The sequence below is a fragment of the Corvus kubaryi genome, unplaced genomic scaffold (assembly GCF_017639235.1).
Source record: "Corvus kubaryi isolate FWS band 111438036 unplaced genomic scaffold, C.kubaryi_AGA036_p1.0 74, whole genome shotgun sequence".
Taxonomy (NCBI): Eukaryota; Metazoa; Chordata; class Aves; order Passeriformes; family Corvidae; genus Corvus; species Corvus kubaryi.
In genome coordinates, this window is record NW_024582061.1 from 3947625 (window position 1) to 3975260 (window position 27636).

The 27636-nt window shown below is 42.3% G+C and overlaps 1 protein-coding gene and 1 long non-coding RNA gene across 2 annotated transcripts in view; both read right to left on the bottom strand.

Moving 5' to 3' along the window:
- NTF3 (neurotrophin 3) overlaps positions 1 to 14635 on the bottom strand; it is a 49388-nt gene extending 34753 nt beyond the window's left edge. Inside the window, exon 1 of the mRNA XM_042051022.1 lies at positions 14090 to 14635. Within this exon, the coding sequence (XP_041906956.1) occupies positions 14090 to 14107 (18 nt within the window). The 5' untranslated portion in view covers positions 14108 to 14635. The remainder of the gene's footprint in view (positions 1 to 14089) is intronic.
- Positions 14636 to 14727: 92 nt separating this feature from the next.
- Positions 14728 to 21529, bottom strand: LOC121675488. Its single transcript, XR_006020081.1, has 3 exons — positions 20972 to 21529; positions 17757 to 17857; positions 14728 to 17182 (listed from the first exon to the last, which is right to left on the bottom strand). It is a non-coding gene; the product is annotated as an uncharacterized LOC121675488 (long non-coding RNA).
- Between the last annotated feature and the right edge of the window lie 6107 nt (positions 21530 to 27636).

Consider the following 27636-nt stretch of genomic DNA (forward strand, 5'->3'; position numbering starts at 1 on the left):
GTGCAGAAGTCTGATAAAGCAATTTATCTGTGCCTCTAAAGAACTTCGAAAAAAAATTTCAGTCTTTTTGAAAGAGGAATGCAGTGATGCCTTTTCCCTTAATTCCCTTTACTTTGTCTGAATTCTGTGTAGCCCTCACCAAGGCACAGTGTCTTGTCAAATGAGAAAAATAAGAAAAAGAAGATCATATGTAAAGCCTGAAGAGAAGAAAGAGGATGATGAGAAAATTGAGATGCCAAAGGCCCTCAAAGAGCCTAACCTTTCCTGAAGTCAAAAACCAGAAGGGATTCAAACAAGAATTTGCTTTCTCAAAAAGACAAGGAATGCATTGAAAAAGGACATAAGCAGCAATAATTGTGTCTTTTTTTCTTGGGAGCTTGGTCAGAGGTCATAGATTTACTTCATTATCATTGTATTAGGAGAAGAAGAGCAAGACAGTGGTAAAGAAATTTTGAAAGCTATCAGCATCATATAAAGATTAAAAAAATTTTGGAGAAACCTTTTTTTACACAACATATTTGAGTCTTTTTCAGGAAATCTCAGGGGAGCTTGCAGACCTCATCTACTCAGATGATGCTGGTGCACAGAGGCATCCAACTGAGGGGAATAAAAAAAAGAATATTACAAACTCCTGATCTATGTTTAGACAGAAAAAAAAAAAAAGGAAAAATTGCCAGGTTGCACATCAGAAACAAAACAAATTGCATGTTTTGGAGGAAAAACAGAAGACAACCACAGATGACTGGGTTACCAAACCACAAACCCTTAGGAATATGCAGACACAGGAGATAATTGAAGACTACAGGCAAAATTTGACAAAAGGCAATCAGAGCCAACTTGTAAAAGAAGCATCAAGGATTGCATTATGCATGGAAAAACAGTACCAGTTTATGCAGCTCCAGCTTTTGGAAAGATTTGTTTTGCAGAAGAGAAGCAAAATTGTTCTGCAAAAGAAGGCAAAAGAGGGCTGAGGGTATTTACCAAGAAACTCAGGTAGTGTGCATGTCTGAAGAAAAGGAATATAAAGAAATATTGATTGGAACTGTTGGATAACTTTATAGAGTCACAGAACCACGGAATGGTTTGGATCATCCAGTTCCACACCCCCTGCCATGGGCAGGGACACCTCCCACTACCCCAGGTTGCTCAGAGCCCCATCCAACCTGGCCCTGAACACTTCCAGGGATGGGGCAGCCACAGCTGCTCTGGGAAACCTGTGCCAGGGCCTCAGCACACTCACAGCAAAGAATTTCTTCCTAATATCTAACTTAAATTTTGCTTTTCAGTGTGAAGCCATCCTCTCTTGCCCTGTCACTCCAGGTTCCTTATTTGTATTTTTGGGGCTCTGCATTATCAGTATCATTAGTAGGCAGAAGGGAAATTATTTGCTCAAATGTCCTTCAGTAGAAAGCTTAAAGAAGGAATATCCACTTACATAATAATAAGATTAAAACCAAAGGTGGTGTGAAATCTCATAAATGCAATGTAAATAAAACATAATTAAAACAAGAAAATCTACTCAGATGAAGAACAAGACATCTTCAGTCTTATTCTGTGTACAGTTAGTGCACATCTATATATGTACACATATATACGTGTACACATCTATAATATATATATAAAATTACGTTTACACACATAATTTCAAATACTTAAAGCAAAAAAATCAGTGATTCAGACAATCTCCAGAGACTGAACAGCACTGTAAGGATTTTTGTGCTTCTGATTTCCCACTCAAAGATTTACAGGTGCTACATTTCCATTTCAACCTGTCCAAATTACCAATATATAAATTCAATATAGGATAATATTAAAAGGTTGTGACAGAGCTAATGGACTTTAAGTGGAATCCAGACTGCAGTGTTCAATGGAGGGTAGGAAAGACCAAGACAGACAATTTCCTATGGCATAAGAAGTAAAACTTCCTATTAATTTATTTCCTTTTTCTATCAGAACTGGAGTTTTCAAGATAGTTGAAAAATTAGGTGACAAAATGATACTGAAAAAATGGCTTTGCAAAATCATTTATCTTTAGTGTAATTCAGCCCTTGTTCGGACGAGGTTTTGATGTTGATAATTGACAAAGCTGGGCTGGTGATGAACAAACTTGACACCTGGCTCTTTTCATACTTATCCTTCAGTCTTTCCAGATGGCAGAGTTTACTTCTGTTCCCATCTGTTCCTTTTCAGTAAGAAAAAGAGAGGAAAACCCAAAATTGCTAAAACATTTTATGGCTTTTAGAGGGATCTTTGAGGTTCTTTTCAAGTCCTTTGCTCTGGACCACATTCCTGTGGAAGGCTGGCGATGGCACATAGGATTATTTGCCACAGATCAAAGGTGGGATGCTGGGTTTTGTTCTTCAGATTTGGTCTGATGTGATTCATCTGGATGAGAATTTCATGGATGGAAAAATTGAAAGAGCTGGAGTCACCTCACTAACACCTTCTTGCAAAAAGGAGAAAACAAGCAAGGAAGCAAACGAACAAACAAGAGCAGTATCAGACCATGATTAGATAATTTTTGACAGGTCAGAGCAGAATTTTGGAGAAAGCTGTGCAAGTTCACATTTGGAAAACTGTTTCTATGTTAAGAAAACTCTTTTTTTTTTTCTTTTTTGTGCAGAAACAACCACTCTCATTTCCCTGGCTATTGGCAATAGTTTCTCTGTTGAGTTCTCAGGTCTTGACTCTGGTCTAAATTTTCACTGCCTCAAGATGAACTTATTCCTTGGGGGGCCATTAGACTTCTTCCATGTAAGTGGGGTCAGAATTAGGCCTCTGTTAAGTTAGTTATCTCCAGAGCTAGCAACTGGCTGTTCAAGAATATTCAGCAGGAGGTAAATAGAAGCTGATGGATGGGAAAAGACAGAAAAAACTGAAGTGAAATCCATCAATGGAAATCTGCCAGGTAACCAGGAAATAATTTTGGATGCTACTTTGTAGGCTATAAGTTTCCATGTATTGCTAAAAAAAATCAGTTTATCAGGAGAAAATTCAGAAAGCAATTAGAGTAAATGAATCTCCCTAAATAGCCATAAATATTTAGGGTGTTTATGGATAAAAATGAAAATAATCACATTTATGGACCCATCTGAAGGAAGGTTGTGGTGCCCATGAGTACTTTGCTCTGGTGAGACCCCACCTGGAATGTTGCATCCAGTTCTGGTGCCCCCAACAGAAGGACGTGGAACTGTTGGAGCAAGTCCAGAGGAAGTCACAAAGTTGATAAGGGTACTGGAGCACCTCCCCTATGGTGACAGGCTGGGAAAGCTGGGGCTGTTCAGCCTGGAGAGAAGAAGGGTGTGAAGACCTCAGAGCACCTTCCAGTGCCTGAAGGGGATACAGGAGATCTGGAGGGAGAGGAACTTTTCATCAGGAACTGTAGTGACAGGACAAGGGGGAATGGCTTCACACTGCAAAGGGAAATTTAGGCTAGATAATAGGAAGAAATTCTTTACTGTGAGGGTGCTGAGGCCCGGGCACAGGTTTCCCAGAGCAGCTGTGGCTGCCCCATCCCTGGCAGTGTTCCAGGCCAGGTTGGATGGGGATCTGAGCACCTGCAGGGTGTCTTTGGGCAATTTGTCCCTGGAGAGCTTTGCACTGCCATCCAAGCAGAACTAAGGTTGGTTATCCTGGTGCAGTTTTGCTAATAGGTTGGAGGATCTGGAAACTCTCCATGAGGGAAGGTGCAGGCATGGTAATTTGTACGGAGTTACATCCCGGAACTCTGTTCAGGTTACAGACACACCAATTATCTCTTGGAGATGGTTCTGAGCTTTTCACAGAATCACAGAATGACTGAGGCTGGAAAAAGGCTCCAAGATCACCAAGTCCAACCTGTGACTGATCACCACCTTGTCACCCAGCCCAGAGCACTGAGTGACAGGTCCAGTAGTCCCTTGGAGACCCCCAGGGATGGGGATTCACCACCTCTCTGGGCAGCCCCTTCCAATGCCTGACCACCTTTCAGTGAAGAAATTCCTCCTGATGTCCAACCTGAACCTCCCCTGGCACAGCTTGAGGCCATTTCATCCTGTCCTGTTCCTTGTTCCCTGGGAGCAGAGCCCGACCCTCCCTGGCTGCCCCTCCTGTCAGGGAGTTGTGCAGAGCCAGAAGGTCCCCCCTGAGCCTCCTTTGCTCCAGGCTGAGCCCCCACAGCTCCCTCAGCCACTCCAGACCCTTCCCCAGCTCCGTTCCCTTCCCTGGACAGGCTCCAGCCCCTCAATGTCTTTCTTGTAGTGAGGGCCCCAAAACTGGGCCCAGGACTCAAGGTGTGGCCTCACCAGTGCAACCTTTCTTTTGAAAAAGAGCTGTTCTCCAAGAACAGGTTATTTACTAAAATATTTCTGTTACATTCCACAGTGATACCTTTTACTTTCACTTCTTCCTCAAAGAATGCCATCGCAAAAAGGTAACCCCTAGATTTTAACTAAGGAAAAAATAGAATTGAAGCCAAACCACTCATTTAAAATGGTCTTTTGCCAGTTGTCCCACTGCCACCCAGGGCTGTGTTGTTGCTAACAACTTGCCTATGGGAAAGCACTCAATCCTGTAGTAATGAATGGCACTCAAGTTGGATGGGGGATGGTATGAAAATTTTAAGTGGAGTGGTGGAAGCCCAGTCACTTGATGAATTTAAAATTAGACATGACAGAGCTTTGAAGAATATTCTATCTGGCTGCCTGGGATCTTAGAGACACAGACCATATTAGGAGATATTAGACTGTACTAGAGGTGGATTTTGTTGGGTTTAGTTCTCCAGTCCTGAAGAATTTCTCTTTGCCTCCCAAGCCCAAGAGTCCCCTGTGAGGTAGAAGCATCATGCCCTTGATTTCTCCAGGTTAATGGGCTTCACTGGCTTTCTCCTTGTAGCTCCAAGTACCAGTTCCCTGGTCTCTGGATGGCTGGTGGATGGGTCAACAAGGACACAGGGTTTTGAGCTAGGGAGAAGCCTTTGATGTCCACAGAGACTAAGTTAAAATTTATTAAAACAAGCAGGGGATGCTTGGTTTCTGAGGGGCTGACAAATTCCACTAAAAAATCCCAAAACCAAAACCAACCAACCAACCAACCAAAAAAGTATTTGTTGTAATTTTTCCAATCAAAATATCACTTATCAAATATAGGCTCATTCTCTCTCCTTCTCTGATTTCTATGGCTCAACATACTAAAATGCTTTGGATGTGCATTCATGGTGTAAAAAAATCCCCCAAAACAAACCCCAAGATGTAAATTCAAAGTTACAGTCTCACAAATTTTAGTAGGATTGCCTGGGTGCAACTGAGGGCAGAATTTGACCTGCAATCAGCTGGGTTTCCACGTTTGCCCTGATCCTGTGTAAAGCAGAAATGCATTGGGATCAGTGGAAGTGCTGGTGTCAAACCAGAGATAGGAAAGGCAGAGTCTGAACCAGAGGTGCAAAGAAAGATTGTGGTAAACGAATGAACTCACGCAAGGACAACTAAACCAGTAAGATTTGCTTAATGGTGGTTCAAAAACAGATAGCACTGAAAATTCATCAGCTTTTATTTCAGAGGAATGGGGCAAATGAGAACAACCTATGACAAAAAAAAATGAACAGGAAGATTTCTTACTAGAGGAAAGACAGAAGAAAACATCACTGGACTTTAAAAATATTTCTGTTTCCCCAAAATGCAAACCTTTTCAAGGGAGACCACTCCCTGTCCTAGCAGATGTGAAAAGCAGCTTTAGCTTCCCAGGGCAAGATTTAACTCCATGAAGCTTTTGTTTATTTTTGTTTTGTTTTGGTAAAACGACAACAACTACAAAAACTCCTCCCCAAACATCATCTTGCAGTAGTATTTAGATTGTTTCTCTTTTCTCAGAACTTGAGATGATTTGTCTTTCAACAGAAAAACTAAACATATTTCCTGAGTGTTTCAGACTTAAAAAGGCAGTTTGAACACAACAAGGGAACACAGAAAGGCAGTTTGAACACAGACATTTTCTCTGAGCAGGGAAAAAAACGCCTCTGCCCAGATTAATTAATGAATACATTTTGTATTAATAAATTAATACTTTGTTCTAAGTACATCTAGAGCCCGTCTAGGAAGAAACACATATTGAGGCAATATTCCCTAAAGGTGTCCCTGTGGTGTCCCTGTATGATGAGATGGTTGCCATCTCTCTCAGAAAGAGTTTTACCCTGTAAAAATCATAGAAACATAGAATGGTTTGGGTTGGAAGGGACCTCAAAAATCATCTCAGTCTGAAAGAGTTAAAGAGTAAGCCTGAAGAAAAATTATATGGGAGAAGGAATGGGCTGTAGATGGATAGAAAGAATGGAAAGGATAGAAAAAAATGCTATATAGAAGGACAGAGATTTGTTAGAAAAATGGGCAGAAAATAAGAGATTCAGAGGAGAAAAGCCTAAGATAGTATGTCTAGGAGAAACCAATTCAAAGCAACTGCATTAAATGTTAGGGAGGAAGTTGGATAGGTATAATGAAAATTAACTAGCCATGATTTAAACAAGGAATTAGTGCTGGATTTATTAGACAGAAATCCTTTTACGGTAGAAGGGAGACACAAAAGAGAAAAATAGGGAGTGTAAAAAGTCATTGTAATTAGAGAAGGCAGGAAAATAGAGGAAAGAGGTCTCCTGGTTTTGGAACATCACTTTTATTCCTAAATGCTCTAGTGCCACATAGTTTTGGATGAAATTGAGGGAAGTCAGAAAACTAAACAAATATAATTAAGAAATTGAAGAATATGCTTAGAGGAAAAAAATCATATTAACTCTGTAAGACAAGAATGGGCTTAAACAAAGGACAGCTTAAGTCAAATATATGAGGGATATATTAAGTAAACCGTAACAAAGGAGGAAAGTTGCTCAAGATGTTAGGGGATCTAAGTGGGATAACAGGCAAATATGGATAAACAGCAGAGAAAAACCATCCTTTCAGGAAGATTTTTTTATGTTATAGAGTTATCTGCATCATCCATTTGGAAAGTCACTCATGTAAAATCTGACTGTGCAAATTGTTTGAGAAATGAGTGGAGGGAATAGTTTTACCTCTCACAGGAGCTGAAAACATTGAAGTGGGTAAATATTTTCCAACTTTTGAATGTACAAATCCAGGAAAGACCCCTCAGCACATGAAATGACATGTCCCTCTTAACAACTCTGGTTTTGTCTCCCATCAGATTTATGAGGTCTATATTTGACAGCTAAAAGACAAAATATGTTTGGAGCAGAAACCAAATACTGCCCAAATCCCATCTCTTGAGGGGACAGAGGCTGATTTTATTCTTGCAAGTGTGTCCATCTCCTGGGTGAGGCAGAAGTCACAGGAGAGGATGCTGTCTTCAAACTTGTCTAACCACAGAGCTTTTCAAAGGAAGTGGCTGGGCTTAAATTTCACACTCACAACCTGAATTCATGTAGAATACAAAGTACTTCTTCCTTCTGCAGCTCTACAGTTCCCTGCTAGTTACCTCTGACTCTATCGATTTAGACTTTTGGCAAATGCGGATGAATTTTTTGTAAGGCATTGCCTAGAAATATATATTTTTGAATTAACTAGATTCTCACAGGCTAACTCAGCTAATGTAAGATAAAACATGTAAAATCTATAGCAGGGTCAGACTCAAAATACAGGAATTTACTGCTGGAAGGTGTGAAAGGGCAACTGAGAAGAAGCACGTTTATTGCTGTGGTTCCATTATGGGCAACATGCACAGTGGAAGCACAGGCAATGAGGGAGGAGTGCTGCAAATCTTACTCTGTGGGTTGCAATCCTTCCAGAGTGTTTTCATCACCTCTGGTGCAGGTTTTTTAACAGATAACACAAGTGGACTTCGCTCTGCAGAATCTGCATGTTGTTACAGCTACGCAAGTGGTGACTCCCTCTGAAGTCACGGGCAGAGTGGCAATGATGCCTGATGGAAACGTGGAATACCCTGCCATCCTTCCCATCTGCATCGAAATGCAACCAACTGGCTCCTTCTCTGAGCCAGAGATGACAACCAGCAAGCTCTGTTTGGACATGCACAGACACACAGCCTTCCCCGACACGGCAGCGTCCTCGCTCAAGCACAGCTTCGTCACATGTTCCCTCAGGTGGGAATTCCAACCTCAGAGGCTGAGCTGGAAAAGACCCTTCCTCATGTGTGTGAAGAGGTGGAGAGGAGACAGGCAGGGAAAGATCAGAGAGGGAGGAGTATGTGGTGCTGCTGTGATCTTTCAAGTGCTTGCTGCCCTGAAGGAAAGGGCCACTTTTCCTGGCTTGCTTGTATCGTGTGGAGGAGAAGAGGAGACTCTGAACTGAACTGGATGCTTCAGTGAGGTTTTTCTTTTAATTCCTTGCGAAGTATAATCTCCCTTAAGGCTTCCTGCAGAGGACTCCCCTTCCCTATGGACTTGAGGCTCATGATACAATCAGGAACATAGCTGTGTATGTTCCGTCTAGCACTCATTTCACAACCTTGAAACTACTCCATATCCACCCTTAGCACTTCTCTCTTCACACGCACATCCCATCTGTCCCCTCAGAAAGCGACTGATCCCTGCATCCCCCACTGACAGATGCACAAAGAGTCTCCCACACAGAAACAGCTGCCATCCCCCTCCGTCATCCCTACCCACGCGACTGCTCTTCCCACTGGCTGCTCCTGGATGCCACCAGGAGACACACACACATGGACAGGCAAACATCTGCAAGGACACCCAGGTGCTCCAGCCCCTTGCAAGCAGATTTCTCTGGCTGTGTCATGGCTGCAAAGAGCCCAGGCAGGCAGGAATGCCCCACATTCTCCCCACTGAGCACAGCTCACTCGCTCTTGCTTCATTCCCCTTCCTGCAATAATCCATCAATCCCTTTCTCTTCCCTCAGCCAGCTGACAGGTTGATGGCACTGTTTGATTTTTATTTCCCCAGTGGAGGGAGCAGAGTGGTCAGAGGCCAGGAAAGCACTGGTGGCAGTGGGCTGAGCTGGCTGTGGTGTGTTCAGCCCAGCTGAATCCCAATGTCTGGGACTGCATCTCCCCCTCATGGACAACTGCTTCACCATCCCCTCCACCCGCAGCCTGCCATGGTGGGAAGTTCACTCCCGCCAGAGGAGAAAGGTGCTTCCCGCAGACTGCAACCAGCTGTGAGCACCGCCAGGAAAAATTATCCAGCTGGAGAGCTTGAACTGGACTCTGCAGTGCGAAACCGGTGTGAAAAACATGACAGCGGGTTCCCAACACCACCTATGGCTGCATGAACACTAATTGCTTATCATTTCACAGGCTGCTTGTTTTTATTTTAGCAGGAATTGGTCCTTGCAATGAACAGAAAAAGGATCTACGAACCATGATCCATGGGACTGATGTTATGTAAGGTCTGGGCTCAGAGGCTTCAACTTTAAAGTTTAGAGGTTCTCTGTGATCAGACTGACTTCTTCCAGTGCAAGTCCCACAGGATTACTCACAAGCTTCTCACCAGCCATGGATGGAAACAAGCACTTTCCTACTCAGCGTAGAAGACCCCAAAGTCCTAGGCGAGCCACACAATTTGAAGATGTTTTTAGACCAGATTTGAAGAACAGCTGTTGTCAATAAATGCAATTGTTTTGAAGGGAAATATGTTCCTAGTGCTTCTCTCTGACGCCCAAGATGTATCCTACATTTACAGCCTTCAGCCAACTGTACATTACTCCAGCAGTGCTTCAAGCCATGGAGAAAGCCAGTGCTTTCCTCTTTGCTTTGACTGACATCTGTAGTCCTTCTGTGTGCTTCAACCCAATGGTTGCTCATCCAAAAGCCCTGTTAACTTGTCCCAGAGAAATCTCTCTGCCCCTTTGTGCCAGCAGCAGTATTCAGAGGTTTTAATGCGTGAAAATAAGGTGCATTGGTACGCTTCTGAATGAAGCTGGTTTAAATATTGTAGTTAAACCTACTACGATTTTCCAAGGATTATTCAGCAGTTCTTCATAAAAAACTTGAAAGAAATCTCTAGAGGAGAGCCTGCCTGCTGTGCAAGTCATGCAGAAGGCAGGTACATCTAGAGCACGTTGGGTCCTATCGCTACCCACGCACCAAACCATTTTCCCGGTTAGTCATCCTTTCCTACCCTCCTTCTCAATGCAAACATTGCTTTCCTAGCACTCACAAAACTCACCCCTGGTGCCGGCCTTACGTAAGTGATTTCGACATGGAGAGCTGTGCCATGAACGCAGTGGACACATGATGCTCCCCTCAGCCTCTGATAGCCACCCTGCACGTCAGCACGGCCTCCTGGAAGTCCCTTTGGGACTTCCACATGGGCATTCATCCCTTAGAGCAACCCAGGGTCCTTAAACGCCCCTCAAGGATTTCAGCTTCTTCCTGGATTGTCCTCATCACCTGCAACTCTTCCAGTCCCATATGCACAGCACTCACTGAACACATTCACCCTGGCCCTCACACAGAAGCAGCATCCCATGTATCCATGCACCTATCATCAAGGGCTGTGTGGATTTACCTGTGCCTCCTGCTTGCTCTGCCCTTGCACTGAACTCCCAATCTGCTCTCCTGGTGCACTGCATGCACATGGGGCCTGCACACTTAGACAGCCTCCCTCACACCAAGAGGCAGATAACAACAGACGGCTTAAGCCATCATAAATTTTTTCTCACTCCTCATCACTCTTCCTTCCCCCATAGGTGGTTTTCCTTCTCCCAGGCCCCACACCCAGGCCTGCAATCCTCACCTGTACTTCCCCCATTTCCTTTGAGCATGCTGTGTGCACGAATCTGTCTTATCAGACACAACTTTTCCCTCCTTTCACCTTCCCTTGCACAGCCCTTGCAAGCAGGCACAGCCTGACAGGTCCCTTCCTCGCTCCCACACCACTGTGTCAACCCACGCTGAGCTCCTCACCCCTTGTAACAGGAACTGTCATTCCCGTTCACTTCCACCTCATGCCCTACAGCTCCCAGCTCCACTCGCCTCCCCACACACTTCACACTTTGCTTTTGACCTTCGCCCAGCCGTGTGGCTTATACAGCCCTCCAGGTAGTTTTTCCTCCCATTCCTTCTCCTCCCACCCCTTTATATCTTTAGTCATTTCCCACCAGCACATTTGTTCCATTCCCTCTTGCTGCTTCACTCAGCCAGTACCTACCACAGAGATATAAACACATTTGTTACATCTGTTGCAACAGAAAATCGCTCCTTTTCGTTTGTGTATGCTCTCCTCCTCCCACAGTCTTCCCATTATTCCTTACTTGCCATTCCTTGCCCAACTGCTTCCCCTGTAACTTATTGCCTGTCTTTCCCTGTGTTACTCCAATTCCCCAGTAAAGAGGCATCCCGGATTCTGCAGAACAGACCACTGCACGTTTGCACCACTTCCTCTCTTTGCCTACTAAGAAACACACCCCTAAATTTCCCCTCACTCTCTGCCCTCTTGCTGTGTACCTCCTCTAAACCACTTCTTCCCTACGCATCTTTTCAGAAAATACAGCTCTTCGTTTCATCCTCATTCATGCCTCCTGCATTCCTTCATTTTTTCCCTTTCTTGTGCTTCTCAACACCTGCCATAGCTTTATATCCTCATCACAGTTCACCCTGCCCCCGTGATTTCCACTCTCTTGAATTTCCTCACACCACTTTCCCATGGCTTTTTCCCAGTTCTGTCTCTCCCTCGCAGGCAGGCAGCACACTCCTGCAGGCTTCCAGCCTCCTCTGAAATATCTCTAATCACTTACCCCTTCACTTACTTACAGGACCCTTTTCCCCTCACCACACCTTATCTCCATCCAGCTCGTTTTCCCCTCTGCGTTCCTGTTCTCGGCACATGTTTCCATCACCATGCAAGCCTTGCCTTTCATACTCTGATACCTTCCTTGTAAGTACATCCCCGTATCTATTTCTTGACAGAATCAAAGGTGTCTCCTTTTGACGCCCCCCACAAGCATCATGTAGCTGATTATTTTCCATACCTTTCTCCAAATAGCCAATAGTTCACATTTTAATTCCTCCTCCAAACATCCTTTGTGCTTTCACCTTTCTGCCTCCACTCCCACTCGATACCCAACCTCCCCCTTGCAGACCGTACCATCCTTGTACGTCCCTTTCATATCCTCACCCGGCCTCCAGCCTGTACCTTTAGCCATCTCTCTCGAGTGTTACTTCCTCTTGTGAGCTCCTAAACTTTCTGCCACCCACAAAGATCCTCTTTTTCCACTTGATGTGCAGCAGTTTCCCTTTCAAGCTGACCAATTTTGCATGTCTCACCTGCCCTTATTACCCCAGTGCACAACAATGAACACGTAGCACTTTATTTCAGATGTGTAACACCTTCCCTCCAGTTTTTATCTACTTTTATATGCACCATTTCATTTTTTGTTCCTTGAAGAGAAAAACACCCCAACCCACAGCAGAACAATACAAACAAAACCTCTTAAACCTACGTGTTTTGCATACCTCAACATATAGCACCCTTCTACACAAAGCACTCCCCTGCTGGCCCTGCTGGTGCCTCCTCTTCTCCCCATGTTTTGGACCCACCACCTGCAATCATGCCTGGGTTTTGTCCCCCCACCATGCTCACACACAGAGCCCCTGGTACTGGCACGTGTAGCTCAGACCGGTCTTTTTACTACCAGCAGCTGGGACCATGCTGAACTCTTCCATTCTCTGCTGCTTTTGTTAGGCAAGGCTTTTTTTTTTTTTTCCTTTTTCTTTTTCTTTTTTATTACTGTTAAATTTCCCTTTTCCTTGCATCCCATTTATAGGTGCTTCTTGCACAGCTTCTCCACTTGCAGGCTTGCACATATCAGGTATTTCTGTGCCTGAGAATGCCTCTCTTACTTGTCTGGATATTTTCCTGAAGGCACAATGCAAAGGCAAAACTTTACATACCATTTGCACTGCTCATGAAACAAATCACACGAGCCTGAGAGCAAAGAGTGTTTTCTGAAAGGTTGTAGCTCACAACAATTGTCTGGACCATATAACACACATCCCTGTCTATTTAAAAAGGGGGGAGGGGGAGAAGCAACCCCCCTCATACACAGAGTCATCTCTAAATAACTGGTTTTGCAATATAGGAACCAGAGAATGTGTGCATAGCAGCCCTATTCAATCCAAAATATCCATCTCTCCAGATACTGCATATTTATAGTTCGAGAGATAGGACCAGCATGGAGCTTTCCCGTTTATTTTAATGAAGGATTAAGAACTGATCAGAAAACTATCTAAACCATTCAAGGACTTTTTCCCCTCTTGGCTAAGAGCAGTTTGGTGTCTCCATAAGGACTCGCCAGTAACTGACGCTTTAAGCTGCATTTCAGCTGTTTAGATGAGAAACAGCTTTCTATTTTGCTCTCTAGATGTGCATCTCTGTTGATTAGTTGTGTGCTGCATTCCTAGAAGGCACTCACCAAACGCTGGAAGCTGCAACGCAAGAATAGTTTCCCTGCCATTCCAGCACAGAGCGAGTGTATCTTTTTCACCTAGACACAGATGTGCAGGGAATCTTTTGATCTCCAGCTCTTCCTGGAGAATTTAGTGTTTGGGTTTGAGGAGAATCAGGATTGATTCAAAGGTCATGAACAGGGTTTCCAGTGTCTGGCACACGCACAAAATATGAAAGCTCCAGTGAAGCTGGTTACCTGAGGCAGGCGAGGTCTAGAAATTGGGAATTTTGGCTTTGCTTGTCATGGGCTCTAACTTTGCCGGAGGGCGAGCATGCTACGTGTGCTGAGGCTGGTTCTTGCAATCCACGGTCAAGATTTTCAACCCCTTTTGTTATATCTGAACTTGCTGGTTTCCCTCTTAAAACAAAACAAAAAGTCTCCTTTGCTTTTGCCCCTTAAATCAGATTCCTGTAGCACCTCGTATTTCTCCTCCGCCGCTTTCTTTCCAGGGACCCGAACAACAGCGTGAGGAGCAGGAGGAGAGGGGAACCTCAGGACTGAAGCAAACTATAGGGCAAGTAGGGGTGGGGGAAGGAGGAGGCACAATGGGGAAGGCAACATTTGGGACACATCTACCGCTTACAAGACCCCCACCTCCTCCCTATTATACTTCTTTAAAGGACCCCTCTCCCCCCCCCCCCGCCCTCTTAGGACCCTATTAGAAAACGTCAAATTTCCCTTACCGTGGTAGGAGTAACCATGGCATCCGTGTGAATGTTTCCAGAAAAGTCGACATGAAGAGAAAGGTGGATGTAAATACGTTCATTCAAAGTCCCAAAGTTGGTCTGCTTGGGTTGTGCAGAGTTGCTCTATGGGAGAGGAGCCTTAAACTCTGAGTCCCGTGAACATAATCTGCTCGATTATAACAAACCAGCTCAGCCAGATGGCTCTGTGCTCCGTGGATTAACCCCTTTATTGCCACACTCTGCTTTCCCTACCTACCATTTATAACAACCTTGCCTGGCTGGGGAAATTCAGAGAATGAGGCATTTTTTTGAAAATGACAAAACTGTCGTAAAGGTCATTTTTCCCCCTGCGTGCCTTAAAAAACCATCCTGTGCCTATTTTCCTTTTTTTTTTTCTTTTTAAATCCAATTGATGGTTTTATTCCTCTTCCTGGCAAAACCTCTTCACATGATTAAGAACAGTATTAGCACCAGGGAACATTTTAGAGAATTCTTTTGTTAAATCACCACCATCCCTTCCAGACTTCGATTCTCAGCAGACGAGTATTTTATTGCAGGAATGTCTCTGTGTTTGCACTCTAATGGTCCATCCACTCCCCCATTCCCGCCCCTCTGTCCCCCACGCTCCCTCTGTCTCCCACATGCACACACATGCACACACTTTGCTCACACTGCCAGCATGTGCTGCTATTCCTACCCCTGTTCACAAGCCACTATAGGACATGTCGAACAGGTGAAACAGAGACACATAAGTGCCATAAGCCCCTGCTCTCACTCTGGCTTCTATTTGAATTTATTTTTTTTCCTATTTTTTGCAAATCTTTGACAAATTTATTTCTTCTGTCGGCGTTTCTGTCAAGGCAGTCACCCGCCATGGCACAAAAATAAGTGCTGGGAGAAACATCCACGGTTAAGAACAGACCTTAAGATGGATTTGTGTACAGTTCCTCCTGTTTTGACTCGCAGATTCGTCCATTAAGGATGGCAAGTGCCAAAAACATGGAAAGTTCATCAGCAGCCAGCAGCGACTGGTTCCCAAACTTTTTATTTAGAGAGATCGCTCACAGAGATGGCTGATAAATTTAGCTGCATGCCTCTAAGTCTCTCTCTAAATTTACATGCTTAAGTCATCTTTCTTTTCTGTTTGATTCAAGCATAATTGAGCAAGTCATAACCATTAGAACGTGGTCATATAAGATATGAGGTGACACTTTAAATCTTAAGGGTCACCAGATTGTTTCCTTAAAGAATACTTCTTTTACTAGCTCATGAAGTTTTTTCTTTTTCTCTTTAATCAGGGAATTTTTTCTCTTTCCCCTCCCTGTGTAAAGATAATTAGCCCTCTCTTGCTGTCAAAGCTTTGTACCATCTCCTTTAAGACATTTTAGTCTACCTGGAGAGTTGTCACAATTTTATTGAAATATTTGCCACCGTAGATTGAAATACAGACAGTGTTGTTACTCGCAGTTGTCCTTTATCTGAATTATTTCAAGCGTAAAATGGTCCCATTTAGGGGATTCTGTAATTTAAATGGTCCTGTTTAGGGGATTCCACAATTTGTTGTCTGTCTCATAAGTTCTGTCTGAGTCGCTTGTTACCCAGATGAAGAACAAAAGTCATCTTCCACCTCTGCCTCCTAAGAATTCTCAACTAAAACTTGCTGATCTGCCAATCAAAAAAAAAACCAAACCAAAACAAACCAAACCTCCTCAAATTTGAATAACTCTAGTTCCAATGGGTTTTGTCTCACCCTGTTCCTGAATGCTGTTTCCATCTGATTTAGAGCTTTTTCAGCTAAGAGGAGGGAACTCGAATTAAATCCTGTGTGTCCCCCACCCAGCCCAGGCACTGTAGTCAGATCTGAGAAATGCCTAAAATGTGACTCAGCTTTTAATCTCCTGAAGTAGACAAACAGTGCTAGGAATAGAAAACTTTCCTGTGGCTGGTGAATGTTCCTCTGGAGGTAGGCAAAGGGTTAAGCCTCTGAAGGCAGCCCTAGCCCGGGAACTTCGCATTTGCAGCAGGGGAGGAAAAGAAAAAAATAGAAAAACCAGCAAAAGAAGAAGTCTAGAAGCAAAAGTCCTGGGCAGAGGGGCTGCCTACCTCTGATGGGAGGCAAACCTCCCAGAGCTTGCACGAGTGGAGAAGTTTTGCCCTGTGTCTGGGTCTGTGGGCAATCAGATGCCTTGTAATTTGAGATGTGACACCTTAATCTCGCCAAATATGTGTGCACTGCAAAAAGCATTGTAGACAGCGTGTTTTCACAGCCAGGGAAAATGGAGACGTGTTTGGTCCTTGCAGTTTTCCAACCTTTCCCCTACAGATGTTTCTGTTGTTCTGAAGCTGCTTCTTTCTAGGTATTTTTACATCTTCAGCTGTTATTCTGGGGGTGGGGTGGTTTTTCGCTCATGCTAACCCTTAGCATAGGTGGATTTCTTTCACAGTTTTAGCAGGTTTCTGAATTTTTAATGAGAAGCAATCCAGCTCCCAAACGGTCACCTTATTTTATCTGTTGCCCTTGGATCTGAGGTTCTGACATGGCAAAGAAAAAAAAGGGAAAATATTACTTTGAACAAGTCCCTGTTCTGTCTTGAAGAATCTGAAACATTGCTCAAAGCATGCTGGAGAAAATCATCTTTGAATTCTGGGGATTTTAATTGGGATAATTACGAGACATTGATCTGATTAATTAGGCACTTGACCAGACTTCAAAACATGTGATATTTTATATACTTTGAAGGCATGTATTTTTCTCTACATATTAACAGATACTGCTGTGATTTCGTTTGATGATAAAAAATTGAATATTTATAGGGAAAATATGCGTGTGAGTATGCAAATGCATGAAAATTTTATTGGGTTTAATGCATGCCTTGGGTCATTCTAAAAGCAAGGAGCCTGTTTTATAATGGTTTGCTTTTGCAACAGCACCACTTTGTGGCTGAAATCCCAAACAGATCCTAAAAAGGGACTGTAGGGACACCACATGTGCCTCAGCAAGTCTGAGAGTTCCCGTGGTGGTTGGTTTTAATATATATCGACAAATGCACTTACCTGGAATGGAAATGTGTTCCAGCCGTATGGTCCTCCCTTTTTAAGATGGTGGGTTTGAAGTAAAGGCAAGGAAGAAGAAGTGGGAGCAGAAGATTAGCTGTGAACATTTTGACTAACTGGTATCTTCAGTACAGGAGGCTGTTCATGTTTCAAATGCCCAAATCACTTCTGTTCAAGCTTCCAGAATTTAATAAAAGGCCTGACAACACTTCTAAATTTTTTTTTTACTTGAAATGTGTTACAAATGTTTTGTTGGAAGTAAAAAAGAATCCAGCTATGTTTTTATTTGGTGGAAATAGTGGTGGGAAAGAATAGAAATTATTTATTCAAACATTATTTAAATATTGTTTTAAGAATATCAATGGTACCATTTCAGAGCTGAAGGAATTTCTGAAACCTCCTTGGCATCCTCACTTGCACCCAGGCTAGACAAATGAGAAGTATTAGAAAGAAATTACAAGCATGATTCACAAAGAACTTCAAATTTGGTTTTGTTATAAATTTCTTGGAAAGTTGTCTTCTTTAGCTTTTCCTCTTTCTTAAAAATAATTAGGACAGCTCATAACAATTAACATGGTAGGTAAAAGGTGATACAATGTAAAATGTATACCTAGAGCTGTAGGCATGCCAGGAGGGAGGATGGGAATCATGCACATAAATAAGCAGGAATTCTGGTCACACCCTAAAAGCCATTCTTCTTCAGAGCTTTCCCTAAAAGAAAGGCATTTTACAGAGTCAGCTTTTAGGCAGTTTGCCTTCAAACCTATTACCTTGGCAGAGAATTAGCAAAGTGAGATTAAATGGGATCATAATGATAGTATTAATTAAAATAACATCCAGATGCAATAAAATGCACAACTACAATCACTTTCTTGCATCAAAGGCTTTACACACACACAGCATAGCAGTATCCAGAGCAAAATTTTAATTGTTTTACAAAGGTTTTTCATTTCAAAGGAAATGTAGGAATCTGTACTCCCATACCAAAATAAAACTATATATTAAGTGATATACAAAAGGGGATTTACACTCTCCAATATATAGCTGTGTTTTAACAATAGAATTATGGATGATTACAAATCTTTCTGCTGTACTAATGTGTTACATCACTTATCAGCTTAACTCATATTTTGGACTTATGTAATGCTTGCCTTTTTCTGATAGCATCCATTTTTTGTTAGAGATGGTCTTTATTGCAGGAATAATTCAGAAACAAGATAAGTTGATGATAGGCAACATTTTGGGAAAGAAAATATATTCCTTGTTATTATAGGCATACTTTGAACCCCTACTCTTTTGTTGTAATTCCAGATTAGTTGAAGAGAACTTGCATGACTATCAGTAAGAAAAATGCTAAGGGAAAAAAAAATCTAATTAAAACCATATGAAGAAGTTTGGTTCCATTACTTATGCTAGAAGTGGGAAAAGGCACCTTCAGTTTTCAGTGATGGAGGAAGGGGAAATCTGGAGTCACAGCACCATTCATTTGTGAGGAAATAAATTCCACACTGGGACATATAAGGAGATACATAAAGTGTTGATCAGATGTCAGCTGGGGTGCTGGGACTCAGTTCTGACCATGTTCAAGTCAGAAAATGACAGAAGCAATGATTAAATGTGTGATGTAGTTTAAAATATGACTAAAAACCCCAACAGAGTAAAGAAATCAGTCAGGACTCACAAGTTTGTAATTGACCCTGCCCAGGGCAAGGGAAAGTCTAGGTGCTTTCTCTCCCCCCATATCTCCCATGACTACTTGAGTTGCACCATCACAGAAAGCAAATATTTTCAGGAACAGCTTGTACTCAAGACTCTGGCATAGCTTTTGAAGAAAACCTCCCAGTGAAATCCTTCAGGAAATTTCTACTACATATTCATATGACTTGCTTTGGGACACTAAATATCTTTATCATGGGGAAATTTTCCCAGAGGGAGGTAAAGCCCAGTAATGACTTTCCTTCCTGGACTGGTCCGTCTGCATCTTTCAGGTGCAGTGGAACTGTAACAGCTGGAGCAAGTTTAAAGAGGATGAAGGAAACAACAACAAATTAATATTTTTCAAAATAAAGATAAAAAAAATAACACTAAATCAAGCAGTTCCAAATTGAAGGGGCTCAGAGCATTGCTGGTTTGGCATCTGTCAGATCCAAGCAGGTTACCCATCACTGAGATGAAAGGCTCAGTTCCACACCACACATCCAGTCATACTCCAGCCATATGAAAAGGTGTCCTGACCTGTGTGTTTACATTCCTATTCTTAGGGTCAAGTACAGGTGCTCTTCTCAATGGCCAGTATCAGAAGAAATAGAAAATAGAGCAAAGCAAAGCAAAGCAAGAAAGGTTGAATGGTAAAACACTCTGTGAAAAGAGAAGCTCACTCGCAAGCAGCAACAAAAGTTGGTGTAATGATGGAAATGCAGCTGGGCAATGATATTTTGCATGAACTAATTTAGTTAAGGTTCTTCTTTTTGTCTGCTGGAATAGAAAAAGTCTTGGTTCAAAGTAGAGCTGACAAGGTGTATTTAACAGCAGAAGTCAGCTTGTTGAAGCCAGTGGGACATATCTCAGCGTTGGCTTGTACCCCCTGTAGTTAATATTTGTGTGTTATGTCCTTAGAAGGCAATTTTATTTGAATTAAAGCAATTTTTATTCAAACTTCTTATCTGATGAATGCTGATGCCCAGTTGGCTGAGCTTCTACATTTTAATTCCCTAAAACCTTAGTGTGAAATCACATCTGCTGGAGGAGGGGCAGGGTAGCAAACGTGGTGTGGATCAACTTTCAGGCAGCCAAAAACTGAAAGTCCCATTTGAGCCAAAGCAGATGTACAGGCAGGGGGTTTGAAACAACTCTGGGCCAAAGTGTCCTCTCTGTCCATCCTGACCTATTCTTTTCTTTTTTTTTTTTTTTAGTTTTTTACTTAAATAAGGTATTTCCCAAGCTTAGTACACACATGTAACTAAGCACTCTTTGAGGGCCTATAGGTAAAACATTTAATGCATCTTTCCATAATATTAAGTTTAAGCTCACTGGGATTGTCTGTGAGCTAATTAGGAAGTCCCTGGATTGATTTGGGACTGTTTCAAATGATGGTGCCCCCAGCAGCTTCCAGACAGGCCTGGCAGCTGGACCATTCCAGGCCCATGCCCAGTGGGATGCCCCTTCCCTCCTGCAGGAAAGGGATGTGCTGATGCTCTGCATCCAGCACAAGAGATGGATTGAGGGATCAAGGTTGCACAACAGAGTCAAAACCACTCCTTAGGAGCTGTGTGAACAGGCAGTGGAGTCTTTTGCATGCTCAGAGTCTTTCCTTAACCTCAATTCAAAGAAAGAGATTACCTTTTGTTTTCATTGCCATGCACATCTTTTTTAAAATCAAGTAAACAAACAAATGTTTTTCACCCACATTCCATTCTTCCCCAGTTTTATTTGGAAGGACAAATTCAGCCTTTTAGGAATCAAGGGGAAGAAGGAAAAAAGCAAAGGCACGGAGGGTTTTAAAATTAGAATTTCTTCTCAGACTGAAGACTTTATGGCTTTTGACCCCATCATGGGAGTAGTGGGTAAAAAAAAAGGCTGGATGGAAAAATCCAGCACGTCCTTTTGATTGAATCGTACTACTGACACTTGAGGCTGATTGTGCTTCAGGCTGTCCATGCCTGGAGAAAGTTTAGGCTAAGTCCTTAGTTTATAAGGAACCCTTTTCCCTCTCAGGCAGCTCATGCCAAATTCTGTTCTGCTACATGCTCGTGGCAAATCTCTCTCTTCCCAAGTATCATCGACGTTTAACCCACGCCTGTGGTTGTGTAAAAGGTTCCTACTCACATGTTTTGCTGTCTGTCCCATGTCTCATTCCAGCTCTGCAGCTGAGCCATTCCTTTATCAAGGACCAGAATAGCAACTGAGGTTTCTGCCCTGCAAGGGAGGAAAATGAAGAAATCACGCGTTGAGCACAGGACACAGAGAGTGTTTATTGCAGGAAGATGGGCATGGTCACGCAACCATCCCTGACTGGCACAGCCTAATCCATGAGTCACACAAGCTTGATCACACAAGCAACAATAGGAAAATTTATGGGGCTTTAGGACTGCTATGAAGTTATGGCATGTACATTCTCTCCAGTGCATATGCTGGGTTTGATTTTTATCTTTCCTCTAGCGGTTATTCAGTGCTTTTTCCCCTTGCTGAGAAGTTCCTGCTGGAGGCAATTCCCCAGTATGGCTTGTCTCAGTAGCCAGCAGTGTTTGTTAAAGACAGCCTCTATCCCTGCAAGCTCTGCTTTTGGTACAAAACAAGACATCATCATGCTGCAGAAACGCTTGAAATGCGTGTAAGGAGTTGAATTTAAAGGTATTAAGGACAGTTTTTATGGCACTATTTATAGTCTAAGGATGCATCTTGGCTTTCCCTTAATTATTGTGGTCTCTGTCTAAATATTATGAAGTGAATAAGATGAAATTTTTATTCTAAGAGTGAATATAACTCTTTTGCACAGCTACTTCTTCTGAAATCAGAGATTATTCTTGCATCAAGGCAGAGTCAGTGTTGCAGTCAGACCTCAGCTGATAGAGACACATATTTTGGCTCTGATCAACCCCAAATAAAGCAAAACTCCAGGAATCCCTGATTTCTTTATGGAAATATGACTATACTGAGCTCGGCCCAGAATGTTAAACAAATAATCACTCTTTGAAATCGGTCTGTACCAAACTGCACTTCCTCAGGGATTAGCTCACTTTCTTCATTGTACCTTGATGCCTCCCCTGTATCTTCCCTTAATTTTTGAAAATTTCCCCTTCTTTTATGCATTACTTCTATTTTTTTGAAATATCTCAAGAAAAGAATGGCTGTTGCACTGTATCTAACCAGGTAACAGATATGAGGGTCTAACTGAGCCAGTAAAGTGAGCAAGTATCAGAAAATCCCAAAAATGCCCAGCCAGAACCTACAAATTTCCTAGCATGCAATGCAGTTTTGAGTCCTCCCCCCACACAGAAGCTTTTGTCTTGTGATGTGATACCTACAGCAAGTGGGAATTGTTTCACTTGGGAAAAACTGACCATGCAGCATGCCTTACTTTGCACTGAGAGAAATGCCACATGTCAGTTCTGCTGCAGTCTCAAGTTCTTTAAGGCAATTTCCATGCTTCACCCTGTTTTTCCCAGGGATGGGATCCTGAATCAGCTCAATAAAATGAAGAACATGCAAAATTTCTGTGTGGTTATCCTTGGGCTGCTTGTTAAATGCGGTAGATGTGTCGTCCCTGCTCACACAGAAATGGCTTGTGCTGTTAAATCACCCCACACAGACCCTGCTGTGGAGCTTGGATAGCCATCAATGCTTGGGTCAGTCTCGTGGATGGCTATGTGGGATGCACTGAAAGGCTTCCTAAATACTGGAATGGGCTGCCCAGAGAGGTGGTGGAGTCCCCATCCCTGGAGGTGTCCAAGAAAAGCCTGGAGGTGGCACTCAGTGCTCTGGTTCTGTTATGTAATGGTGTTTGGTCACAGGTTGGACTGGATGATCTTGGAGGTCTTTCTCAACCTCAGTGATTCAGTGACTCTGTGATTCTTTCTATAGGACTGATCTATCCTTTCAACTGCTGCGCAGGCCCTATCACTGATCCCTTTTTACAGAAAATTCGACCTCCTTGTGCTTTGCACTCGTGGCTTTGCGTGTGTAACATGAGGTCTGGGGTCAAAACTAAAGGGTTAATGCATCACCTACGCTTTTATAACAAAAATTCTGGGCTTTGTGGGGGAAAAAGTGGAGTAGTAGCATGTAGGAAGTGGGAGACCAACAAGAAGACAAAGAAGGGATGAAACAGCTAGTTGGAAAAGTAAATAGGACCGAAAAAAACAAGAATAGCTGCAGTCAGAGGAATTTAGAGAAACAAAGATAACACTTCGTGCAATCTGAGGCTGTAAAATCATGTCAACATGCAGAGGAAGGTGATAAGGCATGACTTTACCTCTTCTACAATGGCCTGAGGCACAGCTGGTTTTGCAGTTATTTACACTGCTGCCTACTCAGGCCACTTGTTAAAAGCTATAATTCAAGAGTCATCCTCACTACTAAAAAATGCACCCAGAGTCCAGCTTTGACATGAAAACAGTCTTTTACCAGTGTTCCCAGGTTATCATGAACACTTGGTGCTGGTACTGGATGTTTCCAAATCTCAAGTGAGATGTTTGCTTTGCCACTGTATTTTAACAAAAAACCAAAAAAAAACCCCAAAACCCCCCAAAACCACAACGGTTTTGTTTCTGTGAAACCGAGAAGCAAATGAAAATATTTCAGTAATATTTTACATGAGGAAAAGTTTCTACTACTGGAATTTCTATTTCAAAGATTATTTTGGTTTTGCAACTTTTGTACTCAAAAGGATTCAGTTTTTAAAGTCCACTTAGAACCTTAAAAGTTATCAATAAGATCAATCTGGATCAGAAAGTAAAACAGTGTTCAGTCAGTATTTTAATATAAAAGATTGAAAAACTGAAATGAGGATATCGTGCTACCGCAATGCTTACCTTATATTAGCGTATTTATTGCAAAAATGGTATTCTACTTGACAGATTTCCACTCAGTATTAAAAAGTTAACGCCCTTTCGTGACTCTGTTCTGGCCTGGTACACTGGAAATGATGCAGGAAATCTGATCCTGAATATTTTGTAATAACTTCTCTTGAAGGAGATCCACACGATTGGGCACTCCATAGCTAAGATTCAAGCAGAAAGTCCACGTTGCAGCTTTGCAAACATGGATTAAGCACTGGAGCTGCCACATTCTGGATGGATATGACTGAGACAACACAGACGGAAAACTTTGAGAGATCACAGTTTAGCAACTGAAGGGATGCACAAATGGTCCTTCCTTGCTGTTTCGCTGCGAAGAGCCAAAATTATCTTTTTTTCTTGATTTATTTTTTTATTCCCCTGTGCCTGCCAATGTCATACATAGGGCAGGCAAGACTAACATTTGGTATCAGAGGTTAACATAACAAGAGTGGAAAAGCACACTTCAGCTCCCAGGGAAGTGGATAAACACTCTGTTCCCTCGCTGGCAGTAGCCTGTTCTGCTGGGAAATATCCTTGCTTTTGCTCTGGGTTACCGGAGGGAAGACATGGAGCAAAAAGGCCTTTTTCTTCCACTAGATATTATTGTGGAAGTCTTCTGGCTTTGTGAGGAGGTTTGCTGATCCTTTCACTGCTTTGTGAACAGCAGAAAGGTAAAATGATCCCTTTATCAAATTTTAGGCAGTCCAGAAACTCTCTTTGTGCTCCAGATTTAAAACGCACTGGGAATAAAATTGCTTTACACCCAGCTGAAAACCAAATCAATAAAACTGGTGAACCCAATGTAATTTCTTGCTCATATTTTATCTCCTCTTCATTACTAGAGTGATATAGAAGAGACCACAGCATAAACTGGACTCTTGCCTGGCATTACATGTCTGAATTTCAACGAAAACCACTGTGTTTCTTTTCAGGAAGGAAAAAAAAAGGAGTTTTCTCCAAGCTTTTTGGTTGTTCACTGGAGGAGGGGGGAAAAAAAAGAAAGAAAATATATATAAGAAAAAAAAAGCAAGATAAATAATAATATATTAGTTATGCTGAAACACTAAATATATTTTAAGCAGAATTGTCTCTTCTGGGTTGGTTTCACATTAATCAGGCTCTCTCTCTTTCTCCCTTTTCTCTACGGTATTCCTGGGAGCTGTGATTCAGGTTATTACAAGCTTCCTATGCAGGGCAAACTCATTGTATTGATCATATGTAACGCCAAGATCAACAAAAATGTTGGTGACAGATATCAGAGGGGTAAAGTGTACATCAGTTCAGTTCTCAGTCTTAAAAGCATAATAAGTGCTGATTTTCTGCCTCTAGTTTCTCATTATGTGAATGAGAAATGGTGAGGAGCGTTTTGTCTCTTTGAACAAATGTAAAGCAAATCTTATTAGTATCAACTTCATAAAGTCAAATACACTCTTAAAATGTTACAAATAGTACCTCTGATCCATTTCTCATTATAAATTTATTTGTATTCTGTTTTAGGAGCAGTTCCATAATTTTGGGTGTTTTATACTTAAAATGTTTTGCAATTTCTGAGTAGTATTAATAAATTCACAATTTGAATCTTAGTTACTGTCTTTTTTTTGTCCTTGTTTAAAATTTGATGTTTTCTTTTCCCTTAGCCCACAGATCTTATCATTCCATTCCTTGAAGCTTTTGCCTTTATCTTTCTAGAGGTTTTTTCCCCCCTATCTAATTAAAACAAAATGACAAAACCACAAGAGAGTGCTTGGAGATATTAGATGTTTTAGAAAGGTGCTAAGCTGTGTTAGATCAACAGCAGGTGTAAGCAGCTGTTTCTTTTGCTTCAGTGGAGCTACAGGAATTCATAGCATTAAAATTTACACCTTTTTGCTTGCGTTCCCTGAATAAACAACTGGATAAGCTTTTCCCTCCCTAAATGCAATGGCAAAATTTTACAAAGAAATTATTTCTTTGTGGGAATTGAAGAAGCTGAGGATTCAATTAGAAGTGTATTGATTTTTTGCAGGTGAGGATTTTTACTTTTCCAATGTGCTGGCATCTGACTCCTTTTCCTTGTTACTCCCATGATTTTTGTCTTCTTTTAGTGCTGAGCAGGAGTTTAAAAAATTACCTGGTGACTTTCAAAGGTTTATTTCTATTTCTATCACATCTTCCAGTGATGAAGAACTAGGAGCTGTTTGGCCCTCAGCAAGCATTTATGTCTTTTCAAATGTTGATTTTTATAGAGAGTACTCATAGCATCTCACTTGATATTAAAGCAAATATGTATATATATATATATATATATATATATATACAATATACAGGGTTGTTAAAGTTAACTGTGCTAAAGTCTAACTACTTCTTCTATCTACAATATTTTTATTCTTGACTCTTCCCTCCACATTACTCATGCCTCAAGTTCACTGATCAATGTGGGTAAGGAAACGCAAACGTTTCAATTTTAAAAGTGAGGACACAGTTAAATAACCTGCAGTACATTATTCCATGGGAAGGCTAAACTAGAAGCTGAGAGGAGCTGGGAAGTGTCATGGGACGGACGAAGGAAGGAGATAACACTGAGTGGTTGGTCTCTGCTGCCCTTGGGGATGGTGCCAAAGCTCTCAAAACATTCCCAGCGGATTCCTGCGGCACCTCCGAATTGCACCCAGCATTGGAGTCAAGCGTGATCCGAGTGAATTAAAAAGGAACCAAACACCCTTGGCTGGCTGGGAGCTGGCAGGAATCCCATCCATTGACTGCTGCCTGCGCTCAGCCCCGGCTCCGTGAGCAGGTTTGACTCGGAGCGCTGTGCTGTTGTTGTTGGCACGGGACGCAGCGGGAGCCGGCGAGCGCTCTGTGTAATCACCACTCCGACTTTCCAGCCCCAGATCGGTTTTCCATAAACAAACCACAGGCCCAGTCCTCCGTGGGGGTCACTTCAGTCCTCTGTGGGGGTCACTTCACTCAGCTGCTACTCTGGCCATGGAAAAGTCCCTAGCCCCACTAAACCAGGGGTTTGCAATAGTGAAATCACAACCAAACCCTTCAGTTTTAACAGCAGATTCAGCATCCTGCAGGATCAGCTCCCTTGGTAGCCAAACTCAATCAAAGATCAAAACCCAGGTTACTTCTGAAGGAGTTTCTGGATTTTCACCAGTCTAGCCAAGAGGGGAGCTCAACGCTCTCTGGAGAGACTTCAACATGTCTATGACTGTCCAACGTGAAAGACAGTGTAGGAACAAAGAAACTCTGGGAAATGGGCTCGGAGGTTCTCTGTGGAGGCTCCAAGCAACTTGGTCCTCTCACTTGCCAAAAAAAGGTCGAGACTGTCCCAGGCCCTCCTCTGTGTGGCCATAATCCTGAGTGTAGGAATCCAGAGTGCCGAGAATATTTCTCTGCCTGTTCTTAAGGGTTTTTACCCCCCTGGACAACACTGGTATAGCTTTAAACCTTGGAAAAAATTACCAACACTCAGACAAGAACTAGAAAATACAGTGGTGTGAATTAGGTGATAGACTACTATGTAAGATTGTCACAGGGTGAAAAATTTAGAGGTTTTAGGCTTCTCTTTGTAGTAAATAGATAAGAGTAAAAAATACCAAAATGGAGGATTGTTATTGTTCTCTAAACCTTCTTCTCCTTCTTCTAATACTCCATATTCTTCAGTAAAAGTAGTTTGGATTGACTGGATAGAGAATTCCGCAGTTCCTAGTCGTGTTACTGAATAATTGGTAAGAAAGTGAAAATAATGTACGTTTTTAGTAACTATTGGTTAAAATGTCTTTAAAAGGCTGTGTAAATCTTGATAATTGCTCTCTCTCACTCTCACTCCTACTTTGCCTCCTTCCACGCTGTACCTGGGTCACGCTAGTGGCTCAGTTCCTCTGATAAGACTTAATAAACAACTATCTGGAAGCATTGAAACTACAGAAGACGTCTTGCTTTATCTTT